Below are 19141 nucleotides of genomic sequence, written 5' to 3' on the forward strand. Positions count from 1 at the left end.
CCATCTCTCCCGGTGGAGTCGTCCTCATCCTTCCCTGATGAGGCTGTGGCTGGCACGTCCACGTCTGGTCCACCCTCAATGGACTTTAGAGTCCTACAAGAACTGCGTAGGTGCGTGGCCTTTAATATGAACCTCCAAGTTGAGGCGGTTGTGAAGGAGGAGGATCCTCTCGTGGACATTTTAGGCCCAGAAGAGCCTTCCAGGGTGGCCCTCCCATGAATAAAACTATTCAAACCAATGTCAAAACCCTCTAGCAAACCCCAGCCTCCATCCCTCCCACAGCCAAAGGGGTGGAAAGAAAATACTTTGTCCCCACCAGGGGATACAAATACCTTTTCACCCACCCCACCCCATGTTCGCTTGTGGTGGACGCGGTAAATGCAACAGACAGACAGGGCCAGCAAGGGCCCGCTCCCAAATGAAAGGACGCCAAGAGGCTGGACCTTTTTGGAAGAAAAGTTTATTCTACTGGTGGTCTCTCGCTACGGATCATGAACCAGCTGGCGATCCTCAGTAGATACAATTTTAATTCCTGGTCTGCGGTCCTTAAGTTCCAAGACCTTCTCCCGGCAGAGGCTCGTACAGAACTGGGGGCCATTGCTGAGGAGGGATAATTGGTAGCTCGAACCTCCCTTCAGGGTTCCCTCGATGCTGCGGGCACAGCTGCACACACTCTGGCATCAGGCATCACCATGTGATGGAACGCCTGGCTCCAGTCTTCGGGACTTCCATCTGAGGTGCAGCACACCATCCAGGATCTCCCTTTTGATGGTCAGGGCCTCTTTGCGGAGCAGACCAGTTCCTGCCTGCATACCTTAAGGGACACAAGCACACTATTAAATCCTTGGGTATGCATACCCCGGCTAACCAAAGAAAGCAGTTTAAGTCCCAGACCACCCAGTAACGTCCCTTCCCACCTAGACCCAGGCAGGACTTCTCCCATCGGAGAAGCAGGTACTCTCGACGTAGACCATCACATCCCCCCCCTCTGGACAGGGTCAAGGACAATCCAAGCCACCCCTAGGCCCTATGTGCCCATTTTGAAGGTGCGCCCGAGGACGGACTACCAGCTCACACCCCAGACAATTACCCATTCTTCTTTGAGTGGTTGTTCATGTCCATTCAAAGTAGGTGTGCGCGCGCGCCATGTGCATGGCAGCCGGAAGATTTTCCCCTAGCAGCGTCCGTAGGGTCAGCCCTGGCACCCCCTGGAGTGGCGCCACTACAGCACCTTATAAAGGGGCCTGCTGACTCTCCACCCCCTCAGTTCCTTCTTATCGCCGGTGACGGCTGGCTGGAACTTCTCTTGCGCATAGCAAGCTAGCAGTGTCCTATCCTTGTGTATCGTCCGTGTATATAGTTATGTTATAGTTAGTTTACTTAGGTCATTGTATATAGTTCTTGGTAGTTGGGGGGGGTTCCCCCAAGTTTTTGTCGCCCGCTGGGGCACCCCCGGGTTTAAACTCTGCAAGGACTGCGGGAAATTCATGCCCAAGAGTGACCCGCACTCTGCTTGTTTGAGGTGCCTCAGAGAGAGCCACCAAAAGGACCGGTGCTCTATCTGCAGGGGCTTCCGCCCCGAGAACTCTCAAGGACAGGGCTCAAAGACTGAGTCCTCCTGATGGAGGCTGCCCTGCGGACCCGGAGCCGGCCGAGGCGGTGCCCAGCACGTCTTCCTCGGTGCAGAGCACCCTGGCACCGGCATCAGGACTTAGAGCCCAGCCCAAGTCGTCTAGAACCCAGCACCGGATGGAGTCGGGTCATAGGAAGTTGGCCTCAGTGCGGCACCGCTCACCGTCGCCGGTGCCCACTAAGAAGAGAAAGCTGGTGAGGGAACGGTCACCCCACCAGGACCCGAGGCCAACGCCATCCACGAATGCAAGCTGGGCTACAGCCCTCAGCTGCTCCGTCGACTCCCGCACCGCAGAGAGGGCGGTCGAGTCTGGACCGGTCTAGACCCCCAGACCTCAGCAGAGACTTGCGCCTCCCTTCGACACCAGAGGTGTTCGAGGCGGCCTCAGATTTGATGGGACTCCCAGCGCCAGCCTCCCCGCACCGCGCCACTAAGGCGGCACCAGACCAGATAAGAGGCTCCCTGCTGCCTCAGCACCGCCCTCCAATGGCACCGGGTGCTGCTCCCCGCAGGTCCTCGTACTCAGAGACCTCAGACTCAGAGGCAGACTCCTACCGCTCCAGCCGGTCGCAGAGCAGGAGATCAGTTTTGGGGGCGATCACTGGCGACCCCAGTACCGGTCACGGTGCCGCATTTAGAATCGGAACCGGCCCTGCAACCACAGCACCGTGTGCTGCAGGACCCCAAAGGACTGCACGCACCGGAGGAAGGGCCGATCCATGGAATTTCCTCATCTTCTTCCCCGGACGAAGCGGTCTCAGGCACGGCTGTGGCACCGGCCCTAGAGGACACTCGAATCCTCCAACAACTGCTCTGGTGAGCAGCTCAGAGCCTCGCAATCCAAGCTGAGGAAATCGAGGTGGACGCGGACCCTGTAGTAGACATCCTGGCTCCCTCAGGGCCATCCAGGGTGGCTCTCCCGCTGATAAAGACTATAGCAGATACGTCCCGCACCTTGTGGCAAACACCAGCCTCACTGGCCCCTACTGCCAAGAGAACGCAGCGGTGCTATTTCGTCCCCTCTAAAGGGCGCGCACGCGCGCGCACGCACTCTCTCTCCTCCTCCCCCCCCCCCCCCCCGGTAGTGGATGCAGCCAACCAGCAGGAGCGTCAGGGGTCAATGCCAAAGAGCAGGGATGCGAAGAGACTCGAGCTTTTTGGCAGAAAGGTGTACTCCACAGGGGGCCTACAACTCCGCATTGCCAACCAGCAGGCGGTTGTAAGCTGATATGGTCATAATACGTGTTCAGCCATGTCTAAGTTTGCAGAGCTCCTTCCCCACGACTCGAGGCAGGAGTTTTCGAAAGTTGATCTCCCGAGCCTCCCTCCAGGCCGCCTTAGATGCGGCGGACTCAGCTTCGCACACCCTGGCCATGGGCCTGGTCATGCAGCGGGGAGCCTGGCTCCAGGTCTTGGTCCTGCCCTGTGAGGTCCAGCAGACCATTCAAGACCTCCCCTTCGAGGGGCAGATTTTCTTTTCAGAAAAGACAGACAAGTGTCTGCATAGCCTAAAGGACTCAGGCCACGCTCCGCTCGCTGGGCCTGCATACCCCTGCGACCCAGCGCAGGCAGTTTAGGCCGCAGACGGCCCCTCGCCCGTACCAGCCACAGGCTCACCAGGAGCCGAGTCGCAGGTGGGGCAGAAATGGCAGGAGGCGTCACCAACACCACCCCTCCGGCCAGGCGTCCGGTCAAGCGAGACCACCATCGGGGCCTAAACCCCCTATTTGATGGTACAGTCGAGGGCGACCTACCTATCGAGACTCTGGATCCTTCTACCCCTACCTTTGGGTCACATCTGTCCCCCTTCTACCGTGCCTGGTTCTGAATCACGTCGGACAAATGGGTGCTCCGCACAGTAGAAAGGGGATATTCTATCCAGTTCTTCTCCCTCCTGCCCCACCAGCCCCCCTCCCCGTCCCTCTTCAGGGACCCATCTCACAAGCAACTTCTAACTCAAGAAGTGAAGTCCCTCACGCAGGCGGGGGCGGTGGAGGAAGTCCCTCGGGAGCTCAGGGGCAAAGGCTTCTACTCCCGGTATTTCCTCATACTGAAGGCAAAAGGGGGCCTAAGGCCCATCCTAGACCTGCGGCGGCTGAACAAGTTTGTGCGAAAGCTCAAGTTCCGCATGGTCTCCCTGTCCTCGATTATTCCCTTCCTGGATCCAGGAGATTGGTATGCCGCCCTCGACTTAAAGGACGCTTATTTCCACATTGCCATAATTCCCCGACACCGTCGGTACCTCAGGTTTGTTGTGGCCGACGCCCATCTGCAGTTCACCGTGCTCCCGTTTGGCCTGTCAGCCGCTCCAGGGGTCTTCACGAAGTGCATGGCAGTCGTGGTGGCCTTCCTGCGCAGGCAGGGCATCCAGGTATTCCCCTACCTGGACGACTGGCTCATAAAGGGCCGCTCCAATTTGCAGGTGGAGACCCAGGTGTTGTTCATCAGGCGGACCTTTCTCGATCTCGGCCTCCTCTTGAACGAAGCCAAGTCGACCCTGTCTCCAACACAACGAATAGAGTTCATAGGAGCAGTCCTGGACTCCACCCACGCCAGAGCGTACCTGCCGGAATCCAGGTTCCGGGCGATTTCCGAGCGGCCACGTGGTCCTCCATCCACAGCTTCACGTCACACTATGCCATCACGCACCAGGCTAGGGATGACGCAGCCTTCGGTCATGCAGTACTCCAGTCAGCAGTGACCTCCAACCTCACCACCTAGGTTCAGGCTTGTGAGTCACCTGCTTGGAATGGACATGAACAACCACTCGAAGAAGAAAAAACGGTTACCCACCTTTTAGTAACTGTTGTTCTTCGAGATGTGGTGTTCATGTCCATTCCAATACCCACCCTCCTGCCCCTCTGTCGAAGTGCCGGCAAGAAGGAACTGAGGGGGTGGAGGGGTGGCGGGCCCCTTTATAGGGCGCTGCGGTGGTGCCACTCCAGGGGGCGCCCAGGCCGACCCTACGGACGCTGCTAGGGAAAATGTTCCGGCTGGCGTGCACGCGGCGCGCGCACACCTACTTTGAATGGACATGAACAACACATCTCGAAGAACCACAGTTACTAAAAGGTGGGTAACCGTTTTTTTTTTCTGAACTGTCTATCCCGTTTCTGCCATGCCTGGTCCCATATTACACTGGACCGTTGGGTCCCCCGCATGATCCAGATGGGATATTCTATCCATTTCCATTCCATCCTGTCCTCCTGTCCCCCTTCCCCATCCCTCTTCAGGGACCCTTCTCATGAGCAGCTCCTCGTCCAGGAGGTTTGATCCCTCCTTGCCCTAGGGGCAGTGGAGGAAGTGCCTCAGGAGCTCAGGGGCAAGGGTTTCTACTCCCATTATTTCCTTGTCCCCAAGGCAAAGGGAGGCCTAAGACCTATTCTGGACCTCAGGGAGCTCAACAAGCACATGGTCAACCTGAAGTTCCGTATGGTCTCCTTAGCCACTGTTATTCCCTCGCTGGATCCGGGAGACTGGTATGCCGCTTTCGATATGAAAGACACGTACTTTCACATTTCAGTTACTCTGTCTCACAGACGTTTCCTCTGTTTCATGGTGAGCAAGATGCACTGTCGGTTCACAGCCCTCCTGTTCGGCTTGTGCACAGCCCCTCGCGTCTTTGCCAAGTTCATGGCGGTCATGGCAGCTTTTCTTCGCCGACACCATGTGCGTGTCTTCCTGTACCTCAATGACTGGCTTATATGGGGCCAGTCTTACCAACAAGTCTGGTCTCAAGTACAACTGGTCATGGACACGTTCAGTCGCTTGGGCATCATGCTGAACCTCAGCAAATCTGTTCTCTCCCCTACTCAAACAATAGAGTTCATCAGAGCAGTCCTGGACACAACCCAAGCAAGAGCTTTCCTCCCGGAGGCCTGGCGCCTGGCTATAGCAAGCATAATTACCAGCCTCTGCAGGTTTCCCACCACCACAGCAAGGCAGTGTCTCTGGTTGCTGGGTCACATGACGTCCTGTACCTACATGGTGCAACATGCCAGGCTAAGACTCAGGTCTCTCCAGATGTGGTTAGCATCAGCTTATCGACCGGGCCATGACAGTCTAGATATGGTGCTCACTGTCCCAGAGCACACACTTGACTCCCTACGCTGGTGGCTGGATCCCCGTATGGTGGGTGCCGGGGTCCCGTTCCATCCCTCTCAACCCACCTTGACCCTGGTTACAGACTCATCTGTCCCGGGGTTGGGGGGCCCACCTCGGGAGCCTGATAATGCAGGGCTTATGGCATGAAAGCGAGCTGTCATTACACATCAATATCAAAGAGCTCAGGGCAATTCGCCTTGCGTGTCAAGCCTTCCTTCCTCACTTACAAGGGCACTGCGTAGCAGTCCTAATGGACAACACCACGGCCATGTTCTATCTGAACAAACAAGGCGGAGCCTGGTCATTGCCACTCTGCCAAGAAGCCCTCCTTCTGTGGGAATTCAGTTTAGTCCACTCGATCACCCTTCAGGCCTCGTACCTGCTGGGTGTCCAGAACGTACTAGCGGACAGCTTGAGCAGGCATTTTCTCACGCATGAATGGTTGATCTGCTCGGACATCATTCACTCTGTTTTCCGCTTCTGGGTTAGGGTTTGTTTGCGACTTGTTTGCTTCGCAGACCAACAGGAAGTGCCCAGCCTTCTGTTCCTTCCGGGGTCACAGCCTGGGCTCGATAGCGGATGCCTTCCAGATCATGTGGTAGATCAACTGCTTTACGCCTTCCCGCCTTTTCCGCCGGTCCACAAGGTGCTCCTCAAGGTCTGCCGGGACAAGGCAGACGTCATACTGGTGGCCCCTGCCTGGCTGCACCAGTGTTGGTACCTGCTGGACCTGTCAATTCGAGCTCGCCTACGTCTACCTCTCAGCCCTGACCACCTCTCTCAGAACCACGGTTGTCTCCTGCACCCGGACCTTCAGTCGTTCCATGGATCCTCCAGGCTGTGAGGTGGCTGAACCAAGCTGAATGCGCCTGTTTGGACTCAGTAAGGCAGGTGCTCCTGGAAAGTCACAAGCCGTTGACTAGGCTCACCTACGAGGCCAAGTGGAAGAGATTTTCCAGCTGGTGTGCTCAGTGACAGGTGCCCCCACTCCAGGCTTCAATCCCATGTATCTTGGACTACCTGATGTTCTTGAAGGCCCAGCACCTAGCCTTTGGATCCCTTAAGGTTCACCTTGCGGCCATCTCTGCATTTCACCCAGGTGCAGCCAGGTGCTCCGTGTTTGCACACTTGGTCGTGTGGCGTTTCCTCAAAGGCCTGGAGAAAATCCATCCTCCAACGAAGCCACCTGTGCCTGCATGGGACCTTAACTGGTCCTCTCTTGCTTAATGGGCCCTTCTTTTGAGCCGCTGGCCTCATGCTCACTTCTCTACCTCTCCTGGAAGGTCACCTTCCTCATGCCCATCACTTCCGCACGCTGGGTGTCAAAACTACGGGCTCTCACATCTGAGCCGCCCTATACCATTTTTCATAAAGTTCAACTAAGACCCCACCCAGCCTTTCTGCCAAAAGTGGTGTCCAATTTTCATGTGAGCCAGGATATCTTCCTGCCGGTTTTCTACCCAAAACCGCATGCTGACCTTCGGGAACAGCATCTCCATTCTCTGGATGTTCAAAGGGCGCTCACCTTCTATATAGACCGAACAAAGCCATTCCATAGAACAACCCAGTTATTTGTCACCATCGCAGAGCGGATGAAAGCCACCCCGGTTTCCTCTCAGCTAATATCTTCGTGGGTCACCGGGTGTATTTGTAACTGCTACAACTTGGCAAACGTCCCTCCGCCAGCTGTCATGGCTCACTCCGTGAGAGGTCAGGCATCATCAGTTGCCTTTCTGGCACACATTCCCCTTCAGGAAATCTGCAGGGCTGCCACGTGGGCCTCAGTCCACACCTTCACATCCCACTGTGCCATCGTCTAGCACTCTCGGGATGATGCGGCCTTTGGCACAGTGATTCTTCAATCTGCAGTTCCTTGACTCCGACCCCACCTCCAAGGTAAGGCTTGGGAGTCACCTAACTGGAATTGATATGAGCAATCACTCGAAGAAAAAGTTACTTACCTTTCTGTAACTGTTGTTCTTTGAGATGTGTTGCTCATGTCTATTCCATTCTTCCCAACCTTCCCCTCCGTCGGAGTAGCGGCAAGAAGGAACTGAAGTGAGGTCAGGCCGGCGGGGTCTTACATAGAACACCATATCGGCACCACTCCAGGGGGCTCCCAGACGGCCCGACAGGTAGCTACTAGGGAGAAGTTTCCGACATCCGTGCATGCGGCACGCGCACATACTTAACTGGAATGGACGTGAGCAACACATCTTGAAGAACAACAGTTACAGAAAGGTGAGTAACCGTTTTTTGTGTTGCAACACAACTTTCAGCTTATCAGAGCATTCTTCCTCTAAGCCTTGGAACTATGAAGGAGCCAAGCTTGGAGGCAGAGGACCCGTAGGTTGGGATGAAGGGTCAGCCCATTGTTTTGAGAGAGTGGTGAGGGATGAGCTGAAGAGGAAACAGGAGGGCATATTGCCATCTGCGTTCAGGTTAGGGAGCCAGACTTGTCATGGTCAAGAGGGGCAATCAGAATAACTCTTGCTTTATCTTGTTGAATTTTCAACACAATCTTGGATAGAGTAGGAAACTGGGAAAAGACGTACAAGTGGGCCCTGTTCCATGGGAAGATGAGAGCAACTGCCAGTGAATGTTTCCCCAGGCCAACCCTGGAGCAGTAACAAGGACCTTTCTTGTTCCATTAAGTAGCGAAGAGATCCATAGTCAAGGTTCCCCAAAGGGCGGATATGTCTTGAAGGACCTCTGAATTCAGTACACACTCATTGTCGTGAGAAAATTCCAACTGAGACTGTCGGCTGTCACGTTCTGTGTCCCTGATAGATAGATAGCTGTGATGAGCACCAAAGGAACAAAATGGACACTATGTAGAATCAGGCAGGTGGGTTTATTATGCACAGCACTGGTGGAGTGACACTTTGCTTATTAGGCTCAGAGACACTGCCAAACAATTGATTGCAATGGATTATATGGAATTTTCTTGGGCAGAGGGAAATGACGGGGTAGGAGGTCCAGAGCCCCAGGATAGGTCTAGCAGCAAGACAAGATAAGCACAGTAATCAATAGTCTAAAGATTACATAATGTCTCCGCCCATGGTTTCAGGTTAACATGTTGTTAGTACACAGGTGTTTTCCTTTAAACAACATATAAAGTGTTGGAGTATAAAATATATATGTTAAATTCTGATTTGGGGTCCATAGGAATGAGGTAGCCCTTCTGATTGTCCAACAGGTACATTCCTGGGGGTAAAAGCAAAAAGACATTGAAAAGTACATGGCAATAGACATTGTTTTTCAAGTTGCCCATTGTGTTTCTAAAGGCAGACGCTGGCATCTGGGAGGGAAGATGTCATATCTCATACTGACATGCTTGAGGCTCTTCCATGAACTCAGGGTTGGTATGTGGGGAGAGCATGGCTATCTCTTCCTGCAAAAGGAGTAGACAAAAACAGACACAGGGCCCCTTTCAATCCTTTGGTCTGTTTGCAGCTTCAGATAAGAGTGCCTATTACTGCTCCCCATCTGGCGTTTTGCTGACTATGCTTATCGTAGTAAAAAGCAAGGTTGTCTCTTAGTGAATATTGTTCATTGTTTGCAAAGCCTCTTGACCAAACTCTGGACTGCGGGCCTGTAAAAAGCTGCTGACGTAGCCTGTTTCAGGATTTTATGTAGCTCATGGATTTTGGCCCTTCAAGCACATCGTGATGGGTACATCAGTTCCAAAGTTTGAGTGCTGACTTGTAGAGGGAGGGAGATCTGGCAGTTCCTTGGCAGTTTATACAAAACATACAGGTCACATTAAGTCCATCGTGACCTTTGTGTGTTGTTTTTGATGAAATGCAGAAAGTGTGCACAGGCACTCCTGACAGCCCTTAGTCCCAAAAGAGTGAGATGGAAGGTCATTTCTGTGGAAGGCCATTTGTCTTGAACATTGTGGTTGTATAGGTGATCTTCCCAGCATATTAGAGAGACGTGTCCCAGGGTGGTGAATGTGGGTAGCGAGAGGAATGCTCTCGCTTGTACTGCATCAAGGTTGGTGCTGATAAAGTCTAGTCACTGTACTGGGGTTAGTATGCCGCTACAATGAAGAGAACCTCGGAGAATACCTGTGTGGAGCAGTCTGTACTGAAAATGATCCTGCCCCAAAGGTAAGCAGTAGGAAATCTCCTGTACGATGGTTGTATTGAGATATGGAAGTAGGCACCCTCTAGGTCCAGGGCTAGAGATCAATCTCCTTGCTATTAACTGACCGTCTCTAAGAATGGTCTGAATCTGTTCTTTTTGTATTTCCAGTAATGTTCCAGAAACACATTGGGTTTCCCATAATTAATAAAATTTTATTTGGCCGTGACAGTTTGGTAATTCATGATTCTAAACAGTAATGTTGTCGATGAATACGCCATCTTGCCAAGGCTGATCGTATGGAGTTGACTTGGCATCATGTTGCTTGCTTCGTGCATTAACCACATTCACTATGATGGAGTTGGTTGCGGATGTTGAAAACAGTCTGCCTCTTTGGGTAGAGATGTAGAGGTTTTTATTGTTTTTTACACTCTGTTGCTGGTTGGTGCGATGGAGGCTGGTATCTGCCAGATGACTTTGGTAGGATCTAGAATTGCCTCATTAATTGGGAGGACAGTTCTAGATGAGAAGGTGGTGTGCAGAATTGACACCATCTTGTGAGTATCTGCCACCTCCTGTAGGGGAATCTGCAGCTCGTCTGCCACCCCCTTGGTAAGATCCCGAAAGTTTTTAAAATCTTCCCCTAGTGATGAGGGGTGGGCAGCACAGCCTCATCTGAGAAAGATGAGAGAAGTGTGCTGGAGGGGTAGCTTCCTCTTCGGGTTCTTTTTCCTGTTCTGAAAAAGCTTCCTCCCGTGCTGACTCAGGTACTCTGGACAGTCAGGCTGTAGCAAACCATCTGGTGGACTCTCCCTGAGAGACACCAGGAACGGTTGCGATGTGTGTGAGGCTCTCCCAGGCACAGGGAGAGTGTCTGGCCACGACAGGAACTGACTCCTAGCAGGAGAGGCACCACTTGGAGCAGAGAGAGAGCCAGGCCTACTCCTGGGCAGGGGGATATCATCCTCCAGCAGGGAGAAATCAAGAAGAATGTCTTCTTTACTCATATTTTTTTCAGTTTTAAAAAAGTCTACTAGATGCCTGGGGAGGGAGCGGGGGAACTCTCTCTCTCTCTCTCTCTCTCTCTCTCTCTCTTTTTTTTTTTAACCCAAAGGAATAAAATAAAATAAAATAAACACTCTCCTAACTACTTTTAAGGAGAACAAAGGTAACAAAACAAACACTGCTTATGCTAACGATAGAGAGGGGGCCATTCTAGCTAGATCATCCCCTGGCTGCCATGGCCCCAGCAGCGTGGTGGCAGGGCTGTGGGACGTGCCGTGCTGGGGGGAGCAGGTGGAACCCGGCAGCCTGCCCAGCCCTGGCTGCCTTTGGGGTTCGTGTGCAGACGGGGGCTAATTGTGTCCAACCTGCGCTGAGCTCAGGCCGGTGCCAGCTGCGGGGACGGTTACTGGGGTCGGCTCCCGCCCCCAGCAGGCACCTGCAGTTACCCGTGGGGGTGGGGGGCTGGCTGCACGCCCTACAGGGGCCTGGTTCGCAGAGGGGGGTGCCCGGCTCGCCCTTTTCAGGTGAGAGCGTTGGGCCCTTTCCAGGTGTCTGAGGCTGGGCTCCTCATGTCACTGGAGAACATACAACCCTTCTAGTTCTCTCTGTGTGTGGGGTGGGGGTGTGCGAGGATGTTTGGGACCCTGGCTGTTCTCATAATCCCCCCCAGCCCCCCAGCTGCACCTACAGCTCCCTGCTTCTGTTTGCTGAGCCAGGGCGTGCTGTGCTCCCCCTCTGGTTTTCCTCCTGCCCCTAGCTTCCTCCTGCCCCCAATACCCCATGTCCCCCCACACCTCCTGACAGCCCACAGGGAAGCCATCTACCCTGGGCAGCCTGCTTTGGGTTCCCAGCAAACCCTAGCAGGTGGGGCCACCTTAGCCAAGGGCAGTGTCTCTGCCATCTGCCCAGCTGTAAGGAAATGGCAGCCATCCTAGCACAGCCCCATGGGAGATGGCAGCCATTTTGAAAAGGAGCAAAACCACTGGAGTTTGCTCCTGAGCAAACATGGGACAGGCTCCTGAGTGCCGGGTGGTACCTAGAGTTGTATGTTAAAAACTGGAATAAAAAGATAATGGGAACCTTAAAACCCCTCATCAGGCACTTGTGGGGCAGGGGTGCTGCTGGGTGGGGTCGGTGTGAACGGGGAGGGGCAGAGGGACCCTGTGCGGTTGCTCCAGCCAGAGCGGGGTTAAGGGTGGGGGCCCTGTTCCCTCTCTCCTGGCTGGGCAGGTCCCATCACAACCCCTCTGGCTGCAGCCCTGAGTGTTGGGGGCTCCCTCCAGAGAGCAGGGGCTGGGCTGGGGGGACTGACCCCCAGAACAGGTGGGGCACTGGGCTGGTCAGAGGGGCAGTGACCGCAGTGTGAGGGGACAAGGGATGGGAGCAATGCCGGGGGTGGGGTCTTTCCCCTGCCGCAGCCAGAGGCCCCCCCCCCCCGCACTGGGAAACCCACCTGCCCCCAGTGGGTACATGTGGGGCTGGTGGGCACAGGGCCGAGGGGACCCCAGGCTGCAGACAGCTCGCAGTACTGGGGCTTAGGGGTGTTAGCAGCCCCTTGTGGCTTTAATCTTGACCCAGCCCTGGGCCCCGGCTCCGTCTGTTTCAGGATTTCACACTTACCAACTGAAGTACGGCTGTGAGCTCCAGGGTGACAGCTCCACTGGAGGGTTTTACCAGTATGCCTACGATGGGCGAGACTTCGTCAGCCTGGATAAGGACCGGGAGACCTGGGTGGCGGCAGATGACGGGGCTCAGGTCACCAAACGGAAGTGGGATGCTGACAGGAGCGACGCTCAGAGATACAGAATCTACCTGGAGCGAGAGTGCATTAAGTGGCTAGGGAAGTACCTGGAGTACGGGAAGGAGACGCTGCAGAGGACAGGTGAGGGGGCACGTCAGACCCCGGGGGCCACTGAATGGGGTGTATCCCCACTGCAGAGATCGCTCCGCATGTCCATCGTGCTGAGCGTTGTCCCTGGCAGGATGTTTCTGTTCCCCCATCAGGTGAGGCCCCAGTGTTGCTGCAGGATCCCACCCTGCTCAGATCCCCCCAGCCGAGCAGAGCCCCTCGGGGTGCCTGTGCCGTGGTCGTGTGTACAGTGCGGCTGCACCAGGTCCCGTCCCTCTGGCCAGGGACGGGGCAGTGCTGTCCCCTGCGGTGCATTGTCAGGGCCAGGGCTCTGCTGGCTCCGGCTGGAAGGGAGAGCAGTGTGTGGTCACTGGGCTGGTAGAGGTGTGTGTTTTGAGGGGGACGGGGGGACTCAGCTGCCAGGTTTCCCAGTGCAGGGGGCTGAGCCGGTGCCTCCCACGGGGGTTGCAGCCCCCTCGGTTGCTGCGGCCATGCAGGCTCCAGCTCAGGGAGTTCCCTCTAACTCTGTCTCCTTCCCCCTAGAGCCACCGCGGGTGCAGGTGAGCGACCGGCCGAGCCGGGACGGGCTCACCACCCTCTCCTGCCGCGTCCATGGCTTCTACCCGCGGAACGTGGCCGTCGTGTGGCTGAAGAAGGGGGTGGCCGTGCCGCAGGAGACAAACTGTGGGGACGTGGTTCCCAGTGGGGACGGGACCTACCAGACCCGGGCCACCATCGAGATCGACCCCAGCAGAGAGACCGATTATACCTGCAGCGTGGAGCACCCCAGCCTGGCTGCAGATCTGAGAGTGCCCTGGGGTAAGGGGGTGACTGACCCCCTGGGATGGGGGGAGGGGATTTCAGGGGGAGACACAGGACACCAATGGGGGCTGGGGAGGGTTATGGGGCACCAATGGGGGGCAGGGGGACTGACCATGTAACAGGGGAAGAGGGTTTGGGGTTCCCCTGCTCACTGACCCGTTCCCGTTTCAGGGCCCAAGTCCAATGTGATGCTGATCGTGGGGGTCGTTATCGGGGTTCTCGTGCTGGTCGCTGCCGTCACTGGAGCCGTTGTCTTCCTCAGTAAGTGCCGGCTGGGGCACCGATGCGCTGTCTGTGCCAGGCCGTGGTGACGTGCCCATCACCCTAGAGCCTGGGCTGGGATTGCTGACCTGCTCTGGCCTGGCTGGGCCCCTGCACCCACCCTACAGCCCCCGGCGTCAGTGCTGTGTGAGTGCCCCGCTCTGCTGCTGGGCCCAGGGCTGCCCCATGGGGAACAAAGGGGCAGTTTGCTCTGGGCCCCCAGCCGCAGAAGTCGAGTGGTGCTGACCTGGCACATGGGGTCACAGCCCCACACCTGAGTCTGTGCTGTGACCCCATGCGCCAGGTCGCAGGGCCCAGAGCGGGGAGCCAGGCGCAGCCCCCCAGGACATGAGCCCCCGAGGCAGCATGAGTGTGGGGCAGGGTCACTCTCTACCCCTCATCATCTCGGTCTCTCCCTGTGTTTTGGGGGGGCCTCAGACTCTGCCCCAGGCCCCCGGCCCCCAAAACTCTGTGTGGCCCTGGCTGGGCCAGAGCCACCAGCCTGAAACCCCAGGAGGAAAATGGTTGGTACAGAGCCAGTCACCCTGCCCCGGGGATGGGCCGGGCCCCTGGGTTCTGGGCCATGGGCACAGATCAGAGCCGGTTCCTGCCCCGGGAGCAGCCGCACTCACTGCGATCTGCCTTGTCTCCGCAGGGAAGAAGAACAGCGGCTACAAAGCAGCTGCAGGTAAGTGCTGAGCCTTCCCCTGTTCCTGTCGCTGGGTGACCTGGTACGTGGCAGCCTGGGGCCAGTCCCGGGAGACCTCCCCCAGCCCCCCACGGCCTCTCGGAGGCTGGGGAGCTGCAGCAGCGGGAGTGGCCAGTGACAGTCCTGGGCAGTGACACTAACACCGTGGCTCGGCCTGGGTGCTCTGTGTAGGTCGCCCATCACTGTGGTGTCAGGGCACAACAGCAAAACACCAACACCTGGCTAAGGCCTGGTCTACACTGGAGGGGAGGAGATCGATCTAAGATACGCAACTTCAGCTATGCTATCTTAGATCGATTTAGAATCATTTCGCGTCCTCGCTGTGTGGGATTGACGGCCGTGGCTCCCCCGTCAACTTTGCTTCCGCCGCTTGCGGAGCTGGAGTTTAGCAGTCGACGGGAGAGCGATCGGGGATCAATTTATCGCATCTACGCTACAAGCAATAAATCGATCCCGATAGATCGATCGCTACCGACTGATCTGGCAGGTAGTGTAGACATAGTCTTAGAGTCACTAGGGTGTCTGGGCCCAACAACAGAACACCAACACCTGGCTCAGTCACTGGGGTGTGTACGTGTATAGCCAGTGTGGGGTGGGGGGAACAGGGACCCTGCGTTCCGCCAGACACTGACCCCGGCTTCCTTCTCCCCCACAGCTCACGAAGGCTCTGCCGGCTCTGGTAGGTGACGTGCGGGTGATGCTAGCTCAGGGCACGGGCTGGGGCCTGAGGACTCAGGGGGGAGACGCAGGACGTTTAACGCACCCCAGGGTCCCTCTTTGGGGTGGGGAGGGTCCCTGCTGTTTCGGTGACACAGGGGATTTGGCTGCATGGGGAGATTGACCAGCGGAGCTGAATTACTCAGTCACAGCTGTGCTGGTCCATGTCCCCACGTAGACAAGCCCTGATTAGGCTGCGTTTAAAGGAACCTAGGGGCGTGTCAGCACCCAGCTCCCCTTGGTGCCGTTGAAATTCCCAGCCCCAGTCTGCGGCAGCCCGTGAGGTGGGTGGGGCCGCACACACCTCGTGCCAGACCAGCCGTGTGTGTTTCCCGTGGGGTTGGGCTGCGTCTAACCCCTCGGAGCAGTATTTCGTCCTGGCTGTGTCTGGCCTGGGTCTAACCCCACCCCCTCCTGCTGCGGCTGGGAGTGGGGTTTGGTGCTGGTGGGGTGTGTCCCTGCACTGTGGGGATGGGGGGGGATGTTGGAGCTTCAGCCCCACTGATTTCAATGGGGTTTGGGCTCCTGAGTCACTAAGGTGCTTCTGAGAGTCCCACCCCCGTAGGTCCAAGTTCCCAGTCGGGGGGAGAGCGGCGCAGGTATCTTAGCCCTGGGGAGCAGTGACCAGCCCTGACTCCCGCTGACTCACCCTGCGCCGTCCCTCATACCAGGCAAAGTGCAGCCGCTCGCCTGGGGCAGTGTCACCCCCACCCTGCAGCAGGGTAAACGCTGACCTGAGGGGCTGGGCAGGGATCAGGGCCAGAGACACTAACACCCCCCTTCTCCTTCTCCCTCCCAGGAAGCAACCAGGGATCAGACACCTGTGTCAAGGGTAAGTGAGGGGGAGACCCCTGCCCAGAATCCCCCAGGCCCTGCCCCTCTGACCAGCCAGCCGTGGGGAGCCCTGCCCCTGATCTCCCTGCAGTGGGGGTGCTGAGTGTGGGGGCGGGTCTGCATCTCCCCTCTGCAGGGAGGGGTTCCAGGCCACAGGGACTCCGGGAGGGGGTCGGGGTGTCCCTGGCTCTAGGGGAAGGGGCCGGGATGCGTCACAGCTGCTGCGCTGGGCGCCGGGAGCAGTGATCGCTGTAGCTCAGTGGGACGGTGATCGGCTTTACGGTCTCCTCCCCCTCGGCGCGGGGTGTGGCGCCCAGTCAGAGCTTCACCCCGAGCTCCAGGTGAGCCCCGTACCGTAGCTGGCACTGCTGGGTCTGCTCACCCTGACCCCGGCGCTGACTGTCCCTGTCTCATTTCTGCAGCGTAACGGAGCCCGTCGGCCCCTGCGCAGCCGGATGGGGGATCCCAGACACGAGGGGAGAGACCGGAGCAGATCAGGCTCCTGGGAATGCAACAGCTCATCAGTATCTTCCACCACCTGCTTAAAGCCCTTTGCCTTGATTGTACCCGAGCTAAACGTCTGGCTGTGAGAGAATTGAACTCTCCGTGGCTGCAGACTGGCTGGGATTTTTGGGGTTACTTATTGTTTGATTTCTAGTATCATGAGTTTGAAAAAAACAAAACTTAAATTTACGAGGATCTTGTTTGTATAGAAAAATAAGAGAGATTGGCTGGAATGAATTGTTAGCGTAGTGCTGACTAGTGCTGTTTTCCTAATGGAAGCATTTTGCAGCAGGTCAGTGATATTGTTAACCCTCCAACAGGGGAGTCTGGGCAATGTTAAGTATAGCAAGGAAACATTTCTTCTATTTCAACTGTACGCTTTGAATGTTGTTTGATTTGATTAACTGTTCCAATTAAATTGTCTCAACTAGTGCGAGTCAACAACTTTTCCTTAAATGCAGTAATGGGGAAAGAGTTATTTCTATTTTTCTAGTCTCTGTTCTTGTATTTTCTTGTAACAGGTTTTTTTTGTTTTTTTTTAAATCTATACACGTAACTGAGTGGTGGGTTAATCTGTTAGCTGCCTGGCTACCTGTGATTTCAGCAGTGGAAGAGTCTGCCTGAATTCCAGCTGAAGAGCCCTACAAGCCAGTGGAGGGAAGATGTTGCTTTTGACTCAGCAAACTGGCTGGATTTGGAGATGAAAAACTGAGACTTGGGTGAACTCATCCCAGGGGCGGCTCCAGGCCCCAGCACACCAAGCGCGTGCTTGGGGCGGCATGCCGTGGGGGGCGCTCTGCCACTCGCTGGGAGGGTGGCAGGCGGCTCCGGTGGACCTCCCGCAGGTGTGCCTGCAGAGGGTCCGCTGGTCCCGCGGCTTTACCGGAGCCGGAGCCGCCTGCTGCCCTCCCGGCGACCAGCAGAGCGCCCCCCGCGGCATGCCATCCTGCTTGGGGCGGCGAAATGTCTAGAGCCGCCCCGACTCATCCTAAGCTTTTGGGAACTGAGTTTCTTCTCACTGTTTCTGTGGGGACTGACCAAAGTGAATTTGTTTTCTTTATATGTAGAACTGGGAGGGTGGGGAAGCCCTGGATCGGGTTCCCTAGGGAGGTGGTGGAATCTCCCTCCTTAGAGGTTTTTAAGGCCCAGCTTGACAAAGCCCTGGCTGGGATGATTTAGTTGGGGTTGGTCCTGCTTTGAGCAGGGGGTTGGACTAGGTACCTCCTGAGGCCCCTTCCAGCCCTAATCTATGATTCTATGAACTATGAAGATAATTATCAAATAGCCATGTTATGTTGTAAAAAATAAATGATAATTTATTGTATTTCTTTATAATAATTTTTGTTGTTTCTTTATAATAAATGTTAATTTAATTAAGTAACAACAATTTAATTCCTTTTGGGACTTGAATGTGGGGATGTTGACCATGTGCAATCCTTGCTGAAAATCCTTTTAGACTGAACTCTGGGGCTCCAGTTGCTTTTATATTGGTGTTTGGGGGGGGGGTCCTTAGGGCACTGAAGAAGGGCAATTTAGCAAACTCACCCACCCAAAGGTTACATACCCACTCTGGTGCCCTAGTTTAATTTGACTCCTTACTGACTTATGCAGTGGGCTGCTCTTAAACCGAATCCAGAGCGTCCACATGGGTTTGTGCTCTTAACTAAACTGTTAATCACACAACTCAGGTTAGATGGGTGCAGCTTTCTCGTCTAGACAGCACAGTACAGAGCTGTGGCTTCTCCTGCAGGAGACTGGTGGTGGCTGCTCTAATGAGGTGTGGTGTGATCCTAGAGGAGTGGGATCCATACGGGGATCTCTCCTACCCCCCCCCCCGGCAGGTGTGTCTCCCACTCTGCCCCATGGGGACAGGGCGTGGAGTCCCCAGGGCACCAGCTCCTCGTCTGCAGGGAGCAGGAGCAGAGCTGAAATCATCTGTCCCCAAGTGCCCACACTGTAAAGGCTGCTTATGTCTGTAAGCAGGGTCAGGCTGAGCTCTACCGTGACATCTGGTGGTGAATTATGGTGAGTGTGGAAAAGAATTTCAGGGGTTGATCGTGTTTGCATAGGCACATCCACCCCGCCTGGCATAGCGCACGGCAGTCTGGGATGGTCACTTTGACAGCTGTGGGATCCCCAATTTCTCTGTTGTTGGGGCAGGAGGAATAAAGTGGCGTTACCCTGATTATGTGAATGAGGGACCATGAAACTGTTTTATGACAGAGGGTCTCACCATCAACTAAGTAGCACTCACTAGACAAGGGACATGGGTGCCAAAACCCATGTGAATAGAGAGAGGTTGGGGACTGGTGTATATATGTGATGGTGTGGGTGCTTTTTGAGGGCCTGGCACACCCTTTGCACATCCTTCTCTCTTCACTGTTGAAGAGCAGAGCTAATTTTGATTCCGGTAGGAGTCTAGCTAGAGGCTGCTGAGCTGAACTCCCTTTGGGCCAATGGTGCAAAAGCCCTGGGGTTCCCTTCCTACAGGCTGAAATTACTAAAAGAGTTAAGCTTACTGAGCTGAGATCACTGAGTGCTGTGTTAACTAGTGGGGGAGCCTGAAGATCTATCGCTAAGCGACTGCAGAGCGGAGCAGTTTGCAGCACGTTGG

At 55.6% G+C, this 19141-nt stretch overlaps 2 protein-coding genes across 2 annotated transcripts in view; one reads left to right on the forward strand and one right to left on the reverse strand.

Moving 5' to 3' along the window:
* LOC123345807 (major histocompatibility complex class I-related gene protein-like) overlaps nucleotides 1-17374 on the forward strand; it is a 33346-nt gene extending 15972 nt beyond the window's left edge. The window contains exons 3-9 of the mRNA XM_044982862.1: nucleotides 12438-12713; nucleotides 13224-13499; nucleotides 13674-13763; nucleotides 14419-14451; nucleotides 15128-15151; nucleotides 15989-16021; nucleotides 16446-17374. Of these exons, the coding sequence (XP_044838797.1) occupies nucleotides 12438-12713; nucleotides 13224-13499; nucleotides 13674-13763; nucleotides 14419-14451; nucleotides 15128-15151; nucleotides 15989-16021; nucleotides 16446-16450 (737 nt within the window). The 3' untranslated portion in view covers nucleotides 16451-17374. The remainder of the gene's footprint in view (nucleotides 1-12437; nucleotides 12714-13223; nucleotides 13500-13673; nucleotides 13764-14418; nucleotides 14452-15127; nucleotides 15152-15988; nucleotides 16022-16445) is intronic.
* The window catches only part of LOC123345793 (endothelial zinc finger protein induced by tumor necrosis factor alpha-like), a 1203704-nt gene that overhangs the window by 1030770 nt on the left and 153793 nt on the right, over nucleotides 1-19141 (reverse strand). The window lies entirely within an intron of this gene.

The sequence above is a fragment of the Mauremys mutica genome, chromosome 12, assembly GCF_020497125.1.
Source record: "Mauremys mutica isolate MM-2020 ecotype Southern chromosome 12, ASM2049712v1, whole genome shotgun sequence".
In the NCBI taxonomy this organism is placed as follows: Eukaryota; Metazoa; Chordata; order Testudines; family Geoemydidae; genus Mauremys; species Mauremys mutica.